This window comes from Hibiscus syriacus, unplaced genomic scaffold, assembly GCF_006381635.1.
Source record: "Hibiscus syriacus cultivar Baekdansim isolate YM2019G1 unplaced genomic scaffold, ASM638163v2 tig00112925_pilon, whole genome shotgun sequence".
Classification (NCBI taxonomy): domain Eukaryota; kingdom Viridiplantae; phylum Streptophyta; class Magnoliopsida; order Malvales; family Malvaceae; genus Hibiscus; species Hibiscus syriacus.
Genome location: NW_024063420.1, coordinates 1051690 through 1073816, shown reverse-complemented (window position 1 = coordinate 1073816; position 22127 = coordinate 1051690). Strand labels below are relative to the sequence as shown.

Here is a 22127-nt window from a genome sequence, read left to right as displayed (position 1 = left end):
AAATTGTATTAAATAATGACTAAAATGAAATAATTTAAAATTGTGGAATTAAATTGTAAAATATATAAAATGAATGGTCAAAAATGAAAGTAATTATAATATCAGTGATTAAAATATAAAATATCTAAGTTAAAGGCCCTAATTCTAAATGTTATGTAATATAATAATTAACAATGTAATTTAACCATAATAATAATACGTGATTAAAATAATAAATAATAAAATTATAGGGGATAAAATAAGTATTTACCCTAAAGATATATAAACACTGATAATGACTAAATTATAAGTAAATAAAATTCGGAAACGAAATCAAAATGCATAAAAAATTCAATTCCAATGACTAAAATAGAACTTTATAAAACCTGGAGTATTGCGGGTATGATTTTTCCATAGGAAAATTACGTATATACCCCTACCCAAAACGACACTATTTAGGAGGGGTATATAAACCATGAATGGTCGATCCTTCAGGCCATTCTCCTCATTTCCTCTATTCTTATTCTCTCTCTAACTGAGAGAGAATAAACAAATGCTCTACCCTCTCACTAAAAGTCTCCGGCCGGAGGGAGACTAGTCACCGGCCGCCCGTCTTATTCCGCTACAGACCACCACCGCCGACCACCACCCACGATGGTCGAAAATTACAAAAATACCCCGATTTGTAGATCTCACCAACCTAAAAGCGAATTCGACCTCCCCTTTTTCTAAAATTTTCCTGAACCTCGTAGATCTAAAATTTTACCTTTGAAATTCAGTGATTTCAGACGACTTTTGGGCTCTGGTAAGTTCTTATCTTCTTCGTTTTTGTTTTTCAGCTGGTTGATGGTTGTTGAATGTTGTTGTGCTGGTGTTGATTTGCTCTCGATGGTTGTAGTTCTTGCTCCGTTTCATGTTAGTTTTTATTTTTGTTGTCTTCCCCTCTGTAGTTGTTCGTATTTCTTCCTTGTTGTCCATGTCCTCTTTATTTTGCAGGGAATAGCTGGTGAACCCGACGTGAATCGGAAGTTACTTGCTAGGTCTGACACGAAGAATAAATTCTCACGAAAACGTCGCTTTCACTCTCACTTAAAAGTGACAAGCTTGATTATAAAACTTATGTTATGCAATGTAAGTGTTGTGTGTGAGAAGAAATATTCAAACCTCTGATAAACAAATAAAGAATACAATTTAATACCTGAAAATAAAACATTAATAAAAAATAAAATAAAATATAATAAATATTATGAAAATCATAAGTAATAAAAATTTTGAAAGAAAATAATTAAAAATTAAATAAATATGAATCTTTAATTTCTAACTGATAGAGATAATTTATAATTAATTTCAAAGCTTGACCAGTCCCCAGCGGAGTCGCGAAGCTGTCGTAACCGGTTTTTGCCCGGGTACGAATTTTTTATTTGGTGGGAAAAGTGATGTGAATAAATGGTTTTTAAAATGTTTAAGGAGTCACCATCGACTTTTTGGGTCAGGTAGGTCGAATACCTAAAAATTATCTTTTAAAAGAGTTTTTAGGAAAACATCAGTTAAAAGATAAATTGGTCTACGTTTTAACCAAAAATTCGTTCTTTTTAATAATAAAAAAGGGATTCGTGGTCGATTACGTTTGAGGAATGATTAGCACCCCCACAACGCCCAAAATTGGTACTCATTAATTATAAATTGTCTCTATTATTGGAAATTCTAAAAATTCAAAAATATATTTAATTCATAATCATGTTATTTCAATTTTATTAATATAATTTTAAGAAAAATATATTAATATATATATATATATTATAAATAAGATATTTATTTACTTAAAAATATCAGAAAATGACTTCTAGGTGCTTTAAGACAGCTCATTTCTTAATATTAATATAACATTTAAAAAATAATATATATAATTTATAAAAGTAAAATATTTATTTAAAAATAATATATATAATTTATAAAAGTAAAATATTTATTCATTTAAAAATATTAGAAAATGAACATCCAGTTGCTTTAAGACCATCCTTTCTTAATATTAAAAATAAATAAATATTATGAAATTATTATATGGTATTTCATATAAATATTAGTGAATAAAATATAAATAATAAAAAATAAATAAATAAAGTACTAATTTAAACATATTGAAAATAAATGACAATATAGAATAAAATTGTATTAAATAATGACTAAAATGAAATAATTTAAAACTGTGGAATTAAATTGTAAAATATATAAAATGAATGGTCAAAAATGAAAGTAATTAGAATATCAGTGATTAAAATATAAAATATCTAAGTTAAAGGCCGTAATTCTAAATGTTATGTAATATAATAATTAACAATGTAATTTAACCATAATAATAATACGGGATTAAAATAATAAATAATAAAATTATAGGGGACTAAAATAAGTATTTACCCTAAAGATATATAAACATTGATAATGACTAAATTATAAGTAAATAAAATTCGGAAACGAAATCAAAATGCATAAAAAATTCAATTCCAATGACTAAAATAGAACTTTATAAAACCTGGAGTATTGCGGGTATGATTTTTCCATAGGAAAATTACGTATATACCCCTACCCAAAACGACACTATTTAGGAGGGGTATATAAACCTTGAATGGCCGGTCCTTCAGGCCATTCTCTTCATTTCCTCTCTTCTTATTCTCTCTCTAACTGAGAGAGAATAAACAAATGCTCTGCCCTCTCTCTAAAAGTCTCCGGCCGGAGGGAGACTAGTCACCGGCCGCCCGCCTTATTCCGCTGCAGACCACCACCGCCGACCACCACCCACGATGGTCAGAAATTACAAAAATACCCCGATTTGTAGATCTCACCAACCTAAACGCGAATCCGACCTCCCCTTTTTCTAAAATTTTCCTGAACCTCGTAGATCTAAAATTTTACCTTTGAAATTCGGTGATTTCAGACGACTTTTGGGCTCTGGTAAGTTCTTATCTTCTTCGTTTTTGTTTTCCAGTTGGTTGATGGTTGTTGAATGTTATTGTGCTGGTGTTGATTTGCTCTCGATGGTTGTAGTTCTTGCTCCGTTTCATGTTAGTTTTTATTTTTGTTGTCTTCCCCTCTGTAGTTGTTCGTATTTCTTCCTTGTTGTCCATGTCCTCTTTATTTTGCAGGGAATAGCTGGTGAACCCGACGTGAATCGGAAGTTACTTGCTAGGTCTGACACGGAGAATAAATTCTCACGAAGACGTCGCTTTCACTCTCACTTAAAAGGGACAAGCTTGATTATAAAACTTATGTTATGCAATGCAAGTGTTGTGTGTGAGAAGAAATATTCAAACCTCTGATAAACAAATAAAGAATAAAATTTAATACCTGAAAATAAAACATTAATAAAAAATAAAATAAAATATAATAAATATTATGAAAATCATAAGTAATAAAAATTTTGAAAGAAAATAATTAAAAATTAAATAAATATGAATATTTAATTTCTAACTGATAGAGACAATTTATAATTAATTTCAAAGCTTGACCAGTCCCCAGCGGAGTCGCGAAGCTGTCGTAACCGGTTTTTGCCCGGGTATGAATTTTTTATTTGGTGGGAAAAGTGATGTGAATAAATGGTTTTTAAAATGTTTAAGGAGTCATCATCGACCTTTTGGGTCAGGTAGGTCGAATACCTAAAAATTATCATTTAAAAGAGTTTTTAAGAAAACATCAGTTAAAAGATAAACTGGTCTACGTTTTAACCAAAAAATTCGTTCTTTTTAATAATAAAAAAGGGATTCGTGGTCGATTACGTTTGAGGAATGATTAGCACCCCACAATGCCCAAAATTGGTACTCATTAATTATAAATTCTCTATTATTGGAAATTCTAAAAATTCAAAAATATATTTAATTCATAATCATGTTATTTCAATTTTATTAATATAATTTTAAGAAAAATATATTAATATATATATATATATATATATATATTTATAAATAAGATATTTATTTACTTAGAAATATCAGAAAAAGACTTCTAGGTGCTTTAAGACATCTCATTTCTTAATATTAAAAAGTAAAAAAAATATTAATATAACATTTAAAAAATAATATATATAATTTATAAAAGTAAAATATTTATTTAAAAATAATATATATATAATTTATAAAAGTAAAATATTTATTCATTTAAAAATATTAGAAAATGGACATCCAGTTGCTTTAAGACCGTCCTTTCTTAATATTAAAAATAAATAAATATTATGAAATTATTATATGGTATTTCATATAAATATTAGTGAATAAAATATAAATAATAACAAATAAATAAATAAAGTACTAATTTAAACATATTGAAAAATAAATGACAATATAGAATAAAATTGTATTAAATAATGACTAAAATGAAATAATCTAAAACTGTGTAATTAAATAGTAAAATATATAAAATGAATGGACAAAATGAAAGTAATTAGAATATTAGTGATTAAAATATAAAATATCTAAGTTAAAGGCCCTAATTCTAAATGTTATGTAATATAATAATTAACAATGTAATTTAACCATAATAATAATACGGGATTAAAATAATAAATAATAAAATTATAGGGGACTAAAATAAGTATTTACCCTAAAGATATATAAACACTGATAATGACTAAATTATAAGTAAATAAAATTCGAAAACGAAATCAAAATGCATAAAAAATTCAATTCCATTGACTAAAATAGAACTTTATAAAACCTGGAGTATTGCGGGTATGATTTTAGTCACCGGCCGGCCGCCTTATTCTGCCGCAGACCACCAGCGTCGACCACCACCCACGGTGGTCAAAAATTACAAAAATACCCTGATTTGTATATCTCACCAACCTAAACCCGAATCTGACCTCCCATTTTTCTAAAATTTTCCTGAACCTCGTAGATCTAAAATTTTACCTTTGAAATTCGGTGATTTCATACGACTTTTGGGCTCTGGTAAGTTCTTATCTTCTTCGTTTTTGTTTTCCGGTTGGTTGATGGTTGTCGAATGTTGCTGTGTTGGTGTTGATATACTCTCGGTGGTTGTAGTTCTTGCTCCGTTTCATGTTAGTTTTTTTTTGTTGTCTTCCCCTCTATCGTTGTTCGTATTTCTTCCTTGATGTCCATGTCCTCTTTATTTTGCAAGGAATAGCCTTTTATAGGCTCGACGGAGCTCCCTTCGGTCTGGTTAAAAACAATGTCCTTCGGTGAGTCACCAAGCTATAGTGGTGACTTACCATAGGGCTTCGACGTGGGGCTACTTTTTGGTTTTCTGGAATCTACGGCGGCAGCAGCTAGAGGAGTGTCGACAGTAGCTGGAGGAGGCAGCTGGCAGAGGCGGCGGCTGGCCTTCTGGAAGCATTAAAGGCGGTTGGGGCTAGGGTTAGAAAATCCTAATTGAAACGTGTAAACCCTAATTGGGTTTTGGATCTGTTGGGCCTTCTGAGTTGGGTTGATCATGTAAAAAAATTTATTAATAAAAAAATATAATATATAATAATAATAATTTTAATAATAATAATTATAATAAAATGAAATGAAAAAATTAGTATTTACATATGTCTTTTAAACAATTTGAAATTGTTGTAACCAAAGGGAAAATATACATTTTGGTACTTAAATTTATCTTTAACGTTTAATTTGATATTTAATTTTTCCTTTTTCCTGTTAAATATTAGAATTTGAGTTTAAATTTCAATTTAGCATATTAAGTTATTTTGTTTTAAGTAGGTATTCGAAGTTGATTTATTTTGTCGAAATTGATACTAACAGTAAATGATTTATTTTTGAACCATAAAACTAAGTTCAAGTAGTAATTTGAATAAAAATCAAGTTTAAATGCCTAATTAGATCAATAAAAAGTTAAGGTGTCAAATTAAATATTAAGACCAAATCCAAATACCTAATTGGATTAAAAAAAACCTTAGATACCGATATACATATTTAGCCTAAAAAAGTGTAATAAAGACATTGAGGCCAGGTCTAAGAGAGCTTTGTTGAAAGGTCTAAAATATTAAAACGCGGACAGTGTCGTCGGGTGCATACAGGGTCAGCTACTTGCGACGGTGTCCTACGACTGCGAGATCATAAGGGTGGCTGGATTAAAGATTTTGTTAAGGCCATTGATGCTTGTTCGGAGTTGGATGCGGAGTTATGGGAGATTTTTTAAGGGCTTTCTATTGTGTGGAGTTTGAGTAGATAATCAAATAGACAGTTTAATCTTGAAATTGTTGACCAAAAAATTGTTTAAAATTGTTCATAGTATTGCATCTGCGAGAACTCTTGTAATATGGAAAGAAGTAGTTGAGTGACTAGTGTGATTTTGGCCCACACGGTTTGCTGGGTGGCTAAGGGAGCTGCCCAACCCCCATCAGAAGAATATTATGGACCTTGGATCCTTCTTTAAAACCCCTTTTTTAACCATAACAATGTATTTATCATCATTAATTTTTGAATTTTTGTTTATTTATAGCATTAAATGTAATTAATCAACATTTTGAAGTGGTGGTTGGTGGGCAAGCTAATGTGAATTATTTCTTTCTATTTTCCGTACCAGAAGCAGACATTTATAATTGGGTTTTCTGTTGCAAAAAGATTGGTTTTTGGATTTGGTTGATTGAACCATGTAGGGAAGAAAAATTAAAGTTGGCATTTTAGGTAAAAACCAACATCTTCAAATAATTTTTGAAGGGCTAGTTCTTAGTTTAAAAGTTAAGTCCTTAAATGAAAAAAAAAAAGAGTAAAGAAAATGCAGATTTGTACCTAATAGTATATTTATAGGAGCATAACTTATTATTTTTCAAAGATGTGTTGGAATTAGTATATTGTAGGAAGGCAAACTGTCCTACGCAAATTGCAAATGGTTTCTTGACAAGTGAAAGATGCAGCAAGAGCTAGATTATCTGCAGGTTTTCTACTTTAGAAACTACTCTCTTTTTGAGTATTTTACCATAGTTAGAGTCCTGATATTAGATTTCCAAACAAGATCTTCATCTAGACAAATGTATGGGAATCATTGCCCTTGAGAATTGAGATGTCTGACATCCACGGTGCCAACGTATCTGCAAACATCATAGGTTCAATGGATTGATACCCGAATGTGCCTAGCCTACAACGAATGCCTGTTGCTCGTATAACTCCATTTTCATAATTTGAAAAGCACCAACCTGATTCTTGCTTATGTATCTCCTCGGCTTATGAATCTATCGATAGATTTTACTTGGAAAAAAAAACATTCATTCAAATTATACATCATAGAATTCAAGAAAAGTGGAAGCTCAGATACATGAAACCATCACCAGGTTTGATAAGCATAAATTATCTTCTCTAATCTTAAAACCCACGTGGTGATGAAGCAGAAGAATATAATGGAGATGACAGATGAGAAAACAAAAACACAAGGTTAAGAGCGAGGGTGCTTTCTAAATACTTTGACATAGCTCGGACTCTAGCTTTAAAATCATCTTCAAGCCACCCTTAAACCATAAACCTTAGGCCTTGACGCAACAGCTGAAGTAGTTGAGGATTCTCCTCCTTGTCTGTCAAGAAAATCGAAACATATTTCCATATATTAGTTATCCAGACAGTAAGCACATTTCTACGATCTATTCACACATCTTTATCATGCAGTCATAGATATAAACCCATTAAAACATTCACACATTTTTTCTAGACAACGTATAATTCCTTTAACAAGAGAAACAAGAACCATAGGCTCATCACAGAATTTGTCAAAGTGAGAAAAGTATACCATCAGAAATCAACACCAAATAAACAATATTATCAAATATACAATCTTCAACGCTCTTATCTTTAATTCATTGACCAAAAAGATGGAAGAATTGGAAAATAACTCCTACAACTATATGGGGTTTACCGAAGAAAAGATTAACTGATCCAACTAAGCAACTTCCCCACCAGCCTTGCACATGCATGCCACCAAAGTTTATATCTTTATACTCTGCTATTTAAAGCTACCAACCAAAACTAAATAATCTATATTTAGAGTACATCATCTGATATAATAATTCGAAAAATAGAGCGGAAGGGGGAATCTTACAGATGGAGAGTGATGGTTTTGCGGGTAATTGTGGTGATCATCACTAGGAGCAGTGCTAACAGTGCTGGCGGTTGGGTTAATGAAGTCTTCTTCATTTCCAAGACTGGCTCTTGAAACATCCCTCTTGTTTTGCTTCCTCATTTCCCTGATTTTTGAGAAGTCAAGAGAGTAATCTGGCAGCTGTCCCTTTTGGTCCCAGTCCCCAAATTGTGGTACTGACAGCCATGGAGCATTTTTCTACATCAATTTTAACACCCAAACAAAGCTATATCAATGCTTGTTTTCAATGAAACAGAGTAAGCCAACAGTCTCATTAACTACAATCCATTCGAGAATAGAATAGAACGAGTTGTTCCCTCTTGAATTCGACTGGAACAATGCTCAAAGGGAATATTTCTTGAATATGAAATTCTTTGTTTCTGAATTTTTTAAGACAGGAATATAAAGATGCCATTTGAGTTTTTATTTCACAAAGTCCATGGCTTTGTGAGCTGACAAACTGCAATCAATCATAAATTTTGGCCTCAAATTTGATGCCAACTCACTAAACCCAAAAATTAATAATAAAACACCATTGTTGGTTCAATTCAATAGATGAAATTCCAAATTCATAACCAACTGCTACATTTTTTTTTATTTTATAGTACTGAACATATTCTGAACAGTAACACCTATCTTACTTTGTTCTATGCATATTCCAACACAGATAAAATACATAGTACACGATTTAAAAAAAGACCAGAGACAAGTTTTCCTTGTTCTTTTCCAACCCTTTCAAGATTATCGATGTTTCTTCAGTAAAAAGGAAATGAAGCCTCCAAATACAAAACAGCAAACCTATATTTAAAAAAGTAAATTTACTACTTCATACACTTTGAAATTGTAAAATCAAAGTACTTTTCATCAATCAATGGACTTGTAAGTATTGAACACCGCAAAAAGATGAAAAATTGGTTTGGCTGCAAATAAACTTCAAACGATTACTACAAGTTTATAACCACTGAACTTTCTACAAGAGCAGCTACATAATCAAGAAAGTTAAAAGTCCAACCGAAAAACAAAGAACTCACCTCCTTGCGATCTTCCATTCTTGATATCAACAGAACAAAAATGCGCGATCTTCTCAAAGTTGTAAAGAGCAATTATATTAATGTAAAGGTCAACTGCTAAAATGAAAGAGAAGGGAAAAGGGGGGTTTATTAGAGAGAGAGAGAGAGAGAGAGAGAGAGAATGTATGGGGATTGATAGAGCTCTTTCAAATATAATTACAGCAGAATGACAGAAACGATTTTGGGGTCTTTGATTGTAACACTAATAAGCGCGTAATCAAATTAATCAGTCACCTGCCTTACCCTATTTTAAAAGAATGTATATTTGTTTACCTAAAACCGTATGTGTGTGTGTATATATATATATATATATGGTAAATTAGACCATTCATCAATAAACTATTTTCTCATCCTTTATTGGACACTAAAGTTTAAGAATTTTCAAATTAATCACTTAGCTTGGGTTTGTTTATTTTTAAGGTGTCCATGTTCAATTTGTGTTTATTTAAATTTCTAATATTGAGTTATTGTTCGTTTATTTTTTAAGGTGTTTATATTCGTTTATTTATTATTCACGAACATGTTCGTTTAATGTTCACGAACGTGTTCATTTATATATTCATGAACGTGTTCATTTAGTGTTTGTTTATCATTCGTCAATTTTTAGTTTTACCCTTTTATTTACAATCTAAAGAAATATGATAAAATTATACTATTAGTACTTAAACTCCTTAAAATTCACAGTTTGAATTTCACTATTACCATATGTTCAATTTAGTCCCTACCTTTATCAATATTTAAAATGTAAAAAAAATGAGAAGGAGAACTGGGTAAATGAGCTTGTTCATGAACATAAATGAATTGAACACACCTCGATTCATGTTCGTTTGTTTATTAAATGAGCATGAATTTTTTGTTAATTCTCGTTTATTTAACTTAATAAACGAACATAAATGAATGTTATACAAACGGTTTACGAACAATTCAACAAACGCTTTATTCATTTACACCCCTAACCCCACCACACCCTCATCCAGTCAACACCTCCTTGTCACACCTCCCATGTATTACACCGAATCATCAACAAATTACATGAGGGGTCTCAGTTTTGTCGTGGATTTTTGGGTATTTGAGGCATCCTTCGATACCAAGTGGACATGAGATCATTTGATGAATTCTTATGAGAATGTATAAGATGATTCTAAGTAACAATCAATTAACCTTATTAATGGTGTAGAATGATGCGGTCAAAGGCAAAGTCTGCACCAGCGCTCGAGTTGCCGTGGATATCATACTGCTCGCAATGCCCCCAAAGTTCCCCAAGCATCTAATTAAGGTTTGGGTTAATTTCAATCAGTTCTATTTCCACAATGCCCTTTTTGCCCTTTCTTTCATCTCATACTTGATGCCCTTACACAGTTTATGCAATATTGTTGCAGGATCGAATGATATGTTGTTTTTAGGGTTTGATTTTGGGTATAAGGGATGATATAGAGTTTTTAGTTTTATTATTTTATTATAATATTATGTGGAAAAATATTAATATGATATGTCAAATCATAAGAAAAAGTTAATAAAAATAAGTGAGAGAGATTAAAATAGGAGTAATTCAAAACTTAAGTGATTAAATTGAAAACTTTTAAAATTTGGTACCCAATACTCGAGTGATGAATGCTGAAATTACATGGAAAACCACACGCTTCACCTACGTGGTCTTTTAGCTTTTTGCACTCAGTGTTTTTGCTTTTCCATAGGTTGGTATGCTAGCTGTCTCAGCGTCCATCTTTTATACGCAACACGGTTTTCTGGGGTTTTAAATGGGTTTGTTGGTTCTTTTTATTTCATTTCATGCTCTTATGAATCGTCATTGTTTGTTGAGATTTGGAGGGGTTAATTATATGAGATCAACAAAGGTGACTTGGACATCATGAAAATACTTGGAGATTTTTCTACTTACTAAAGTTCATCACTGAGTGAAGAATTACCACCGTGAGCATGAAGAATTACTGTCGATAACTTGAGACGAATTAAGAAGAAGAAGAATAAAGACACGAGTTGCCATTTTTACTAAATACATAGAGAAGTGTTAGAATTCAAATCTAATTTTACTACTTATGCTGACAAGACATGGATAATTCTTGAACATTATGGAAATCAATGTTGACAAAAGAAAAGAAATTAAAGAAGCAACAAGATAATATAGTTGCATGAAGTTTGAAATTGTCAAAGTTGGCAACACACTTGACAAAAGGTGGAAAAAGCTAGAATATTCTTCATTAATGAAGCATGATCTTGAATTACTTAAGAACTAAGCATGGAAAATAAACATGTGACAATTGATGATGGAATGGAATTTTATTAAGACAATGAACTCCATGTGGCAATACAAGAAGAATTTGGAAATGTCTAGATCTTTCATTAAGGAGGTTAATTACCCTTATAAATATATGTCTTTAGAATTAATATAAATGAACACAAGTGAGAAAAATAAAGGCTTAGAAAAGCCAGAATGAATAATAGCTTAGCAAAGCTATTAGAGAGAGGGTGAAGCTTAACAAAGTTTAAAATATTGAGGTTGTGTTTGTAAACTAGCCGCAGCTAGTGTTGTAGTGTTGTCATATTGGGATAATGTCGTTGTAACGTATTTTGCCTCGTATTAATAATAGTGCGAGTTTTATAAATTACTCAAGAGCCCACCTACGCTTCCAACAAGTGGTATCAGATCCTGGTTCGAGTTTAACGTGGTGGAGAAGATGACCAACATGATTCAACCACAAATCCTGATATTGACAAAGATGAATTACGGCAGTTGGAGCATTCAAATGAATGCGTTACTAGGCTCCCAAGATTGTTGGGATATCGTCGAGGATGGTTACACCGAGCCTGAAAATGCAACAGCATAAGCAACCCTGACAAATGAAGAAAATAAGATATTGAAGGAATCCTGGAGAAAAGATAAAAGAGCATTGTTCTTTATTTTTCAAGGAGTAGACGAATCTACCTTTGAAAAAATTTATGATGCGAAGACTACAAAATAAGCGTGGAAGAGTTTGCAAAAATCCCTACAAGGTGCCGAAAAAGCAAAGAATAATACATAGCCACAGCAGCGTGCACTTGCCAAGAATCCAGTCTCTCATAGCCGAAGCAAGCATATTGATATAAAGTATCACTTTATACGAGAACAGGTGAAGAATAAAATTGTGGAGCTAATTTACTGCAGAACTGAAGATCAACTAGCAGACATTTTCACAAAGCCATTGAGAGCATATATATTCAATCGACTCAAAGAAAAGCTCGGAATGAAAAATCAGATTTGAGGGGGAGTGTTAGAATTCAAATCTAATTTTACTACTTATGCTGGCAAGGCATGGATAATTCTTGAATATTATGGAAATCAATATTGGCAAAAGAAAAGAAATTAAAGAAGCAACAAGATGATATAGTTGCATGAAGTTTGAAATTGTCAAAGTTGGCAATACACTTGGCAAAGGTGGCAAAAGCTAGAAGATTCTTCATTAATGAAGCATGATCTTGAATTACTTAAGAACTAAGCATGAAAAATAAACATGTGACAATTGATGATGGAAGGGAATTTCATTAAGACAAGGAACTCCATGTGGCAATACAAGAAGAATTTGGAAATGTCTAGATCTTTCATTAAGGATGTTAATTACCCTTATAAATATATGTCTTTAGCATTAATATAAATGAACACAAGTGAGAAAAATGAAGGCTTAGAAAAGCCATAATGAATAATAGCTTAACAAAGCTATTAGAGAGAGGGTGAAGCTTATCAAAGCTTAGAATATTGAGGTTGTGTTTGTAAACTAGTCGCAGCTAGTGTTGTAGTGTTGTCATATTGGGGTAATGTTGTTATAACGTATTTTGCCTCGTATTAATAATAGTGCGAGTTTTATAAATTACTCGAGAGCCCACCTACGCTTCCAACAAGAAGAACGGCAGAAAGATTAGAGAACAACTTAAGGTTAGTTTACTAAGCCCAAAGACACAATGTTTATTGAGATCTAATTACAACATTTATAGTCTATATTCTACATTTCAGTTATAAATAATTTCTAACTTTTCTTACAACTCGGGTAAACAGCCTAACTACCTGGACTAACTGTCTATTTGTATCCTCAACATTCTCCCTATGTTTTCTACTTCTAACTACAAATATTTTATATGGATATGTTCAGTTTTGCTCGAAATGAATTAAAATAAACACTTGTCAACGACTTGGTTAAACCATCAACTTGGTGAGGAGTTTGAATATATTTAACTTGGAAACACTTTTCATTTATCTTCTCTCATATAAAATAACATCAAAATCGACATGTTTAGACTGATTATAAAAAATTAGATTGACACTCATAGTCATAATACTTGTATTCTCACTCCATATCACTAGAATCTTATATTGTGACTCTCATGTCTAAAATTAACCCCTTTATCCGAACAATTTCAAAAGCAACATATTTTATACTATGATATTCTATCTTCATGGTTCATTAAGAAATAGACTTGTTTCTTCAAATTCCAAATGAATAGATCTTTATTCACATATACACAATTCCTAGACATGGACCTTTGATCTAGGTTGCTTCCTCAATCACCATCTACAAACGTCATTAGATTGAGACCACTAACAGTAGATTTGAACACAAGCCCATGATTCAATGTGTTATTTAAGTATCTCGAAATTCTCTTACCATCTATTAAGTGTTGTATGTACATACAAGGATGGACTTAGAGGGGAGCAAGTAGGGCGGTCGCCCCCTAAAAATAAAATTCTTATATATTTTATATATATATTTTTTTATTTTTTATTGAAAATATATTTTCACTCTCCTAAAATTTTATAAGTTCTACCATATTTAAAATTTTATAAGTTTGTTCCTCCTAACATAAAATTTTTCATATGTTCATGTATACATAAGATGTGTAATTGTGCAAATGTATACTTCGATGATAAATAATATAGTAGTGAGTGAATTATCACTAATCAATAACAATAATAATGTGGAAAAAATATAGATACGGAGTATGATACAATTTGGAAACTAACAAATCCAAAGGAATCTAAAGCTATAATAAAGTCCAAGGCAAAATACTAAACTAACAAGAGTGGAAGATGATGGAAAAAACGGCAATGGATAGCTACAACTTAAGCTTATTCAGGAATTAATGTCACGACACTACTTTTAATTTCTCTCGGGTTGAGGAGGTTCGTTTCTCTCGATAATTAAAATGATTTTTTATTAAAGTAATATTTTCAAAGACATATTTAGTTAAAAACGGCCATTTATTTACTAGAAAAGAGAAAAAAAAATGATTAAGTGAATAAACAACAAGGGACAACAGCGAGGATTCCGTTTGTTATCCGATTGTATACGTGGAATAAGTAGGATCATGCATTAGATTTCACGTGCCAACAAGCGGCAGGCGGAGTCTCTTTCCTTAGCTAACCAAAACCACACAATCTTTTCTCCAATATCAACGGCCATCTCTTCGTTATCTCCCTCTCTTCTCTTCAGCCACAATTTTATTTTATTTTTTTATCAAGTGGTGACCAAAATATAATTACTCTTAACCAAAGAATATCTTAATCCTAAAGGAATATCTTTTTCTCTCGTAACTCTTCAGTTTTATTTGTGGGCTGAGAGTTCCTTAGTTCTCTTCCACAGATTCTCAGAGGAACTCCCCCGTTGCCCTTTCTTCGGATATTATCATATTTTTCTTATCCTTTCATTTCCCCATATTTTCCTTCACTTTCCCACTACCCAAACATGGACCTTTCCACAAAACTCCACCGCTTAGACCTTCACTCATCGTTCTTTCCTTCTCTGAGACCCTCTTTTACAAGGGGTTCCTCCTCACTTGCCTCCCCCAAATGCCTTAAATTTAGACCCGCTAAGATAACTTCCCAAGTTTCCACTCTCAGTGTTGAGACCTCCGTCAAGGACCCTCAAAACGACATTGAATCATTGTTTTCATCCGACGCAGTGGAAGAGATTGATCGGAAGCGTGGCAACAGGCAATCCAACACCGGTGCTTCGGGTATTTCCTCTGGTGTAAAGCTCGAAACATTAGCAAGAGCTATAAAGGAGTAACGGTTTTGAAAGATGTGAGTTGGGAAGTGAAAAAAGGCGAGAAAGTTGGATTGGTTGGAGTAAACGGAGCAGGGAAAACGACTCAAATGAGAATTATAACTGGGCTAGAAGAACCCGATTCGGGGAACGTTATAAAGGCTAAGCCCTACATGAAAGTTGCGTTCTTGAACCAGGAATTCGAAGTTTCGATGACTAGGACGGTGAGGGAGGAGTTTATGAGTGCCTTTAAAGAGGAAATGGAGATTTCTGAGAGGTTAGAGAGGGTTCAAAAGGCGATAGAAGGGACTACCGAGGATTTGGAGTTGATGGGAAGGCTTTTGGATGAGTTTGATTTGTTGCAAAGAAGAGCTCAGGCTGTTGATTTGGATGAGGTTGATGCTAAGGTTAGCAAGTTGATGCCGGAGCTCGGGTTTTCTCCTGAGGATTCGGATAGGTTGGTTGCCAGTTTTAGTAGCGGCTGGCAGATGAGGATGTCACTTGGAAAGATCTTGTTGCAGGTAAAATTATTAATTTGATATCATGATAGTTGCCTAGTTTAACCAAAGGTTTCTTTTTTTCTTTGTTAAATGAAGTAGGGGCAATGAATTTCTTGAGCCTAATTTGTAGAGGTTAAGAGGTATAGGAGTTCACTTCTAGAATTGCATAGGAGGTTGATTCGTTGATGGCTAACAAATATATTGTTTTTAAATGTATATTTACATAGTAATAGTAATGTTCAAAACAACATTGTTTACTTTTGCATAAGTTATAGCTATGATTGGACTCGGGCTGCAAATTTTTACTATTAACAGGTTAGCTTGTTATATATCTTTTGATGATGTGTAGGTTGTTAATCCGTGGGTCATGCGTACGATACGTAGTAGAGTATATTGGTATTCTAGCTGTTTTGTTGATATAGATGTAAATTTGCAGGAACCTGATTTATTGCTTTTGGACGAGCCTACAAATCACCTTGACCTCGATACAATTGAGTGGCTTGAAGGGTATCTCAACAAGCAAGATGTTCCAATGGTCATTATATCCCATGATAGAGCTTTTCTAGATCAGCTGTGTACAAAGATTGTGGAGACTGATATGGGTGTTTCCAGGACATTTGAGGGTAATTATTCTCAGTATGTTGAGGCGAAGGCAGCATGGGTTGAATCTCAATATGCTGCGTGGGAGAAGCAACAGAAGGAGATTGAGCAGACAAAAGATTTGATAAGCCGGTTAGGTGCTGGGGCAAATTCTGGTCGTGCTTCTTCTGCTGAAAAGGTACGATTGAGGAGGATTTATTCCTGAAATATATTCCATTTTATTTTCTAGGAATGCAAGCTGTCTGCTTTGGCCATTGTTGTGTAAAGATGATAAGTTTTATGATGTCATAACATTATCTGGTAAAGACTTGAAAAGGTACGATTGATGGAATGAAATTATTCCCAGATTGACAACCTTCTGGACTGGCTGAAATCTTTCAAATGAGTGCCAGAATTTCTTCTTTCTTTGTCAAGTTTTATAATCACTTCTATCATATGGATTAGTTTTCTATTCTGGACCACAAATGATGCACAATTTGGATCACATGAGGATGTGTATTTTTCTTGAAATGATCAGAGTTAATTTGCATAAACAGTATTACCTATGAATAGCGGCATACTACTTGGTTCTCTTTTCTCGTCTTCCCTCTACATTTTCCATTTCAACATTATTTGACACAAGACAATATGTCATTGAAACTTTGTTTGGGGACTAAAGTTGCTGCTGCTTGAAATTTTTGTATTGTGTTCTCTTTTGATTTTGATGGTGTGTGCCACTTGATAGTTACTGGTTCATCACACTTTGTGCCAGTGTTTAATGAGATTAATTGTTTAGACTCTGAACGTTTTTCCGGCTATTTAATGTCTGCTTCTCCTTCCGTGTGGTAACAGAAGCTGGAGAAACTTCAAGAAGAGGATCAAATAGAGAAGCCATTTCAACGGAAACAAATAAAGATCAGGTTCCCCGAGCGCGGAAGAAGTGGAAGATCTGTTGTTACTATTAAGAATCTGGAATTTGGTTATGAGGATGAGGTGAGTTAAAATGTTTGATTACGTGAGGAGGATGGTTTAGATTTTTATTTATTAATTTTTGCAGCCCTCCTTTTTTGATAAATGTTTGGTTTCTGTGTCAGATGCTTTTTAACAAGGCAAATCTTCCAATTGAAAGGGGAGAGAAAATTGCCATTATTGGTCCAAATGGTTGTGGAAAGAGTACTTTACTGAAACTGATTATGGGTTTAGAGAAATCAAGTGGTGGTGAAGTGCTCCTTGGGGAGCATAATGTTCTACCAAATTATTTTGAGCAGAATCAGGTTGGTGGCCTCTGAGAATTCACTATCTGTATCTGAGTTGACTTTGATCTTCCTGCGTAGTACCTGAGCTCCTCTTTCAAGCTAAGAAAGTACAAAGTGCTGAATTTAGTCAACTTTCTTTCAGGCTGAGGCTCTTGATTTGGATAAAACAGTGCTTCAGACAGTGGAAGAAGTTGCAGAGGACTGGAGAATTGATGATATTAAGGGGCTCCTTGGTCGTTGCAACTTCAAAGCAGATATGCTGGACAGGAAGGTTTCCCTATTGAGTGGTGGTGAGAAGGTAAATATACTACATTTGTTTTTTTTTCACATATGATTTCATAGATTTCATTAAAGAAAATTGTTTAATTTATCACTCCTATACAATTTGGCAAATTTATTTAGTCAGAGGTTGTTGAGGGTGTTTTCGAAACGAATGTTTAACATTATACATGCTGACGAATTTCGATATGACTAACCTAATATGGTTCTGTTTCCCAAGCTCCACCCCCCCCCAAACACACACACAGTATTTGGTGAATAAATGCCCTATTACATATTGTTTTTCATGCCTAAGATAATTGTGTTGAAGGTATATATTTGAATGTTGTCTTTTCCTGTTCCATTCAGGCACGTCTTGCCTTTTGCAAATTCATGGTAAAACCATCAACCCTACTAGTTTTGGATGAACCAACTAATCATCTGGATATACCCTCGAAAGAGATGCTAGAGGTTTGGTTTTGTCTTAGTCCTTCATCCTTTTATCCCGATATTATAGCATTTCGATTTATCACTCATGTTCTGTGCAATCTTTGAATTCAATCAGGAGGCAATTAGAGAGTACAGTGGCACTGTGATTACAGTATCTCATGACCGATACTTCATTCGGCAAATAGTGAACAGAGTAGTGGAAGTAAAAGACGGGCATTTGCAGGACTATGCAGGCGACTACAATGTATGGTTTTCTTGGTTAAGTGTTAGCTTGATTTAAAAAAACTGAAATTATCATTATTATTATTTTTATAATCCATGAGGTAACTCAGATACATGTTTTCTATTTTTCTCCATCAGCTAAGAGGTTTATTGATGGTATTCACCTGAAATATGGTGTTGAGTGAGTTGTTTCTTATTTGATTAACCAATCTGAAATGAACAGTACTATCTGGAGAAGAACATAGAGGCAAGGGAGAAGGAACTTGAGCGTGAGGCGGAACTTGAAGAGAAAGCTCCAAAAGTGAAAGCAAAATCGAAGATGTCAAAGGTAAGGGATTAGGTGTTTGTTAACTGGAGAGTTTACAGATGATAACATGAAGCTTGGTGGTTTGAACAGGCGGAGAAGGAAGCTCAAAAGAAACAAAAAAGGCAGGCATTTCAAGCAGCTAAACAAAAGTCGAAAGGGCTGAAGAATTCCAAGAGATGGAACTGAAATATCCAAATCTAAACCACACATTGATCAAAGAAGGTGACTCATGCAGTGTGAAGTGCCTAAGAATTGAATGACCACTGCCACCATCTGTATATAATATTTGATGGGAATAGTGTTGTAAGAATTGAAGCTCCTATATGCATTTTGAAAGCTCGCAGCCGTTTTCATTTCTTTGTTTAATTTGGAGGTGCTTCTCTATTCATGAATGAATGCATGCTGAACTTCATTGGTGAAGTAAAAGGATGGTCCTCATTCATGCTCAAATCTAATTTTTGAAACTTCAAAATGGCAAGTCCTTTCTGCCTGGAATTTGAGAAAAAAACAAAACAAACCTTTATCGACAGAGTGATTCTGTCAACAAATAATATTTCTTTTATAACAATTAAGGAAAATTTTGTTCTGATATTGAACTTAAGGCTTAAAAAGGAGGAGAGGTATCAACTAAGTGTATTTAACTATTTGTTTTAAAGATTGTTTGTCATAGTATCAATTGTATGAATTATATAGTCATTTTGGACGACATGATATTATCACTTTAAGTGATATAATATATATTAGATTATCATTTTAAATGACATAATAAATACATATTATCAATTAAGCATGTGTGAAAACGTCCAATTAACTATATGTGTTAAAACATTAATCAACTATCAATTTTCATCCAACATAGACTTTTTTAATAAAAATTTGATGCATTAGGTGTAAAAATGCATAAAAAATGAACAAGGAACAAAATAATCGTTTTCTAAGACATTAGAGATTAATTTTACTATTATGTTTTAAAATTAAGTACTGAATTTCTCAAATAATATAGTTGAAAAAAAATTGTTCGAATAGGGCACTCTCAAAATTATTTCGTGAAATAGAGTGAATGCTACAGTAAATCCAAAGACACATTGAAGTCCAAACGACTTATAAATAAATTTGGGGGAGACGCATGGAGTGCAATGCGTCTCCCATATTTTTCACAAATTTCATTCTTATGTAAATGTACAAAGTGTAAATTACACAATTAATCATTAACTTTATTCTTTCTCCAAATTAATTAAATACAACTGCACTATTTTGGATAACAATTTCAATTAGAAATTATGTAAGCACGATGTTGGTTTCTTTAGTACACAAATTCAATGCTAGAGTTGATGGATCAAATTGGCTTCCATATAACAACTTGAACAATGGTCGATGAGTGATCAAAATAGGAGTAAAACAAAAGTTGAGTGATCAAATTGAAAAAATTAAAAGTATAGTAAGTGAATTTGGAGATAGAGTAAAGTTGAATGATTAATTATATAATTTAGCCTAAAAAAATATGGGAGACGCATTACACTCCTTGCATCTCCCATACTTTCAAAGGGTAAATTACACAATTAATCATTCAACTTTACTCTCTCTCCAAATTCACTCATTGTACTTTTAATTTTTTCAATTTAATCACTCAACTTGTGTACTAAAGGGTAATTTTTTCACTTTTTCATAAATATACAAAGGGTAATTTTTTTTGGAGTCCAAACATTGAATTTGTGTACTAAAGAAATCAACATCGAGCTTACATAATTTCTAATTGAAATTGTTGTCCAAAATAGTATCATTATGATAATATCTCGTGTATTTTAAATAAAAATAGTTTTATAATTAAATTAATGTCAAATATATTCGTAATACCAATTTAAATTGAATATTTAGTAGATATAAAGCTTATATATTTTTTTACACGACTAACATAAAAATATGAAAGATTAATTGTGTAATTTACCCTTTGTACATTTACGTGAAAAAAATATGAGAGACGCATTGCACTCCATGCATCTCTCCCAGTAAGTTGCTTGGACTCCAATGCGTCTTCGGATTTAATGTAGCATTCACTTTATTTCACGAAATAATTTTGAGAGTGCCCTATTCGAACAAATTTTTTTCAACTACATTATTTGAGAAATTCAGCCCATGATTTTCTTGATTTGACTTTCGACTCTAATATATCACCTGATTTTATTTTAAATCAAATTAAATAATTAACATATTTTTATTTAAATTTAATAATAAAATAATGTAAAGATATGTTTTTAAATATTTTATTAATTTATAAACACTGAAACGTATTGTCAAGTCCAAAACAATTTGAGCTTAAATTTATTATTACTATTATTATTTGAAAACGAGCCTCTACTTAATCCTTATGCAAAGATATAATATGCGTAAGAAAAGTAAAGGTTTATTTAGCTAAAGAAAAAAGTTCTAAAAAATTATTTACATACATTATACTAGTTCAATGATTTATTTGTAAAATATAAAAACTTTAAGTTTGTTGAAACTAGATTTAGGATTTAAATTTTATATAAATATAAAATTTAAGATAAATTATATATTTTAATAATTAAGTTTATAAATAAAAAATAAATTTATTAAATTATTTTAAAGTAAAGCTAAATTAATTAAATATATAAATATGGAATAGACTTATTATTATCCCCATTAAAAAATATAGACAACATCATTTTTATTAATGATCTAAATTGATAATCATTTAATGATTAAATAAAATTAATAAAAAAAACAAAATAGATTGTTTACCCTAACCTGGTAATGTCTAGAAGCGGAGGCCTAGAAGAAAGGTGATCACACCACGTTTCAGTAGAACGTGTCCAAACATGAAAGCATCCAGGCTAACTACAAACCTGCAAACACCACTTCCTTTTTCATTTCCAATATTCAGTTTTGCAAATTTTAAAGAATGAATAAATCTAGAGCAACAACCTTGTTACTGTTTCTTCTCTGGTTAATCATCCTATCTCATCAAATTCGACCCGTAGTTTGCGTAGAAAAACAGAACAATGAAGACAAGCCATCTATGTTCCAGTTACTGTCAAACACCCTTCCGTTGTTGAAGAAATCCCATAAGAGTTATTGGGAAAAGATCATAGTCATCTTCCACGAGCTTCAGTTGCGCTTCACCCCTCCAAGCCTCGAGTAAGAACATCATTTGCACTGCATGATGTTCCCTGCTTTTGTTTATTACATACTATTATGAGTCCATTTGAGTATGTTTGGTTGTTAGTTTTAGGGGCACAGGCACAGGCACAGGCAAAGGCCCATCAGAAGCTGTTGGTGCGGGAGAGAAGGTGAAAGAAGCAGTGATGGACAGCATCAGAACAAGTGAAGCCATAGCTAAAGAAACTGCGAAATCTGCTGCAGAAGCTATCCACAGAACC

General features: G+C 32.4%; 1 protein-coding gene and 1 pseudogene across 1 annotated transcript; one reads left to right on the top strand and one right to left on the bottom strand.

Moving 5' to 3' along the window:
* Positions 1–7179: 7179 nt before the first annotated feature.
* Positions 7180–9226, bottom strand: LOC120184607. The gene is made up of 3 exons (XM_039189025.1): positions 9090–9226; positions 8020–8256; positions 7180–7498 (listed from the first exon to the last, which is right to left on the bottom strand). Exons 1-3 carry the CDS (start codon positions 9105–9107, stop codon positions 7451–7453), a joined length of 303 nt encoding a protein of 100 aa, XP_039044956.1. The 5' UTR covers positions 9108–9226; the 3' UTR covers positions 7180–7450.
* Positions 9227–14703: 5477 nt separating this feature from the next.
* On the top strand, positions 14704–19048 carry LOC120184606 (annotated as a pseudogene).
* Positions 19049–22127: the final 3079 nt, after the last annotated feature.

Bases quoted from the DNA above. Each gene is read 5' to 3' on its own strand.
- LOC120184607 (XM_039189025.1), bottom strand. The intron at 7,499-8,019 runs GTAAGATTCCCC...TTTTCTTGACAG, and splicing joins AAAACCATCACTCTCCATCT to ACAAGGAGGAGAATCCTCAA.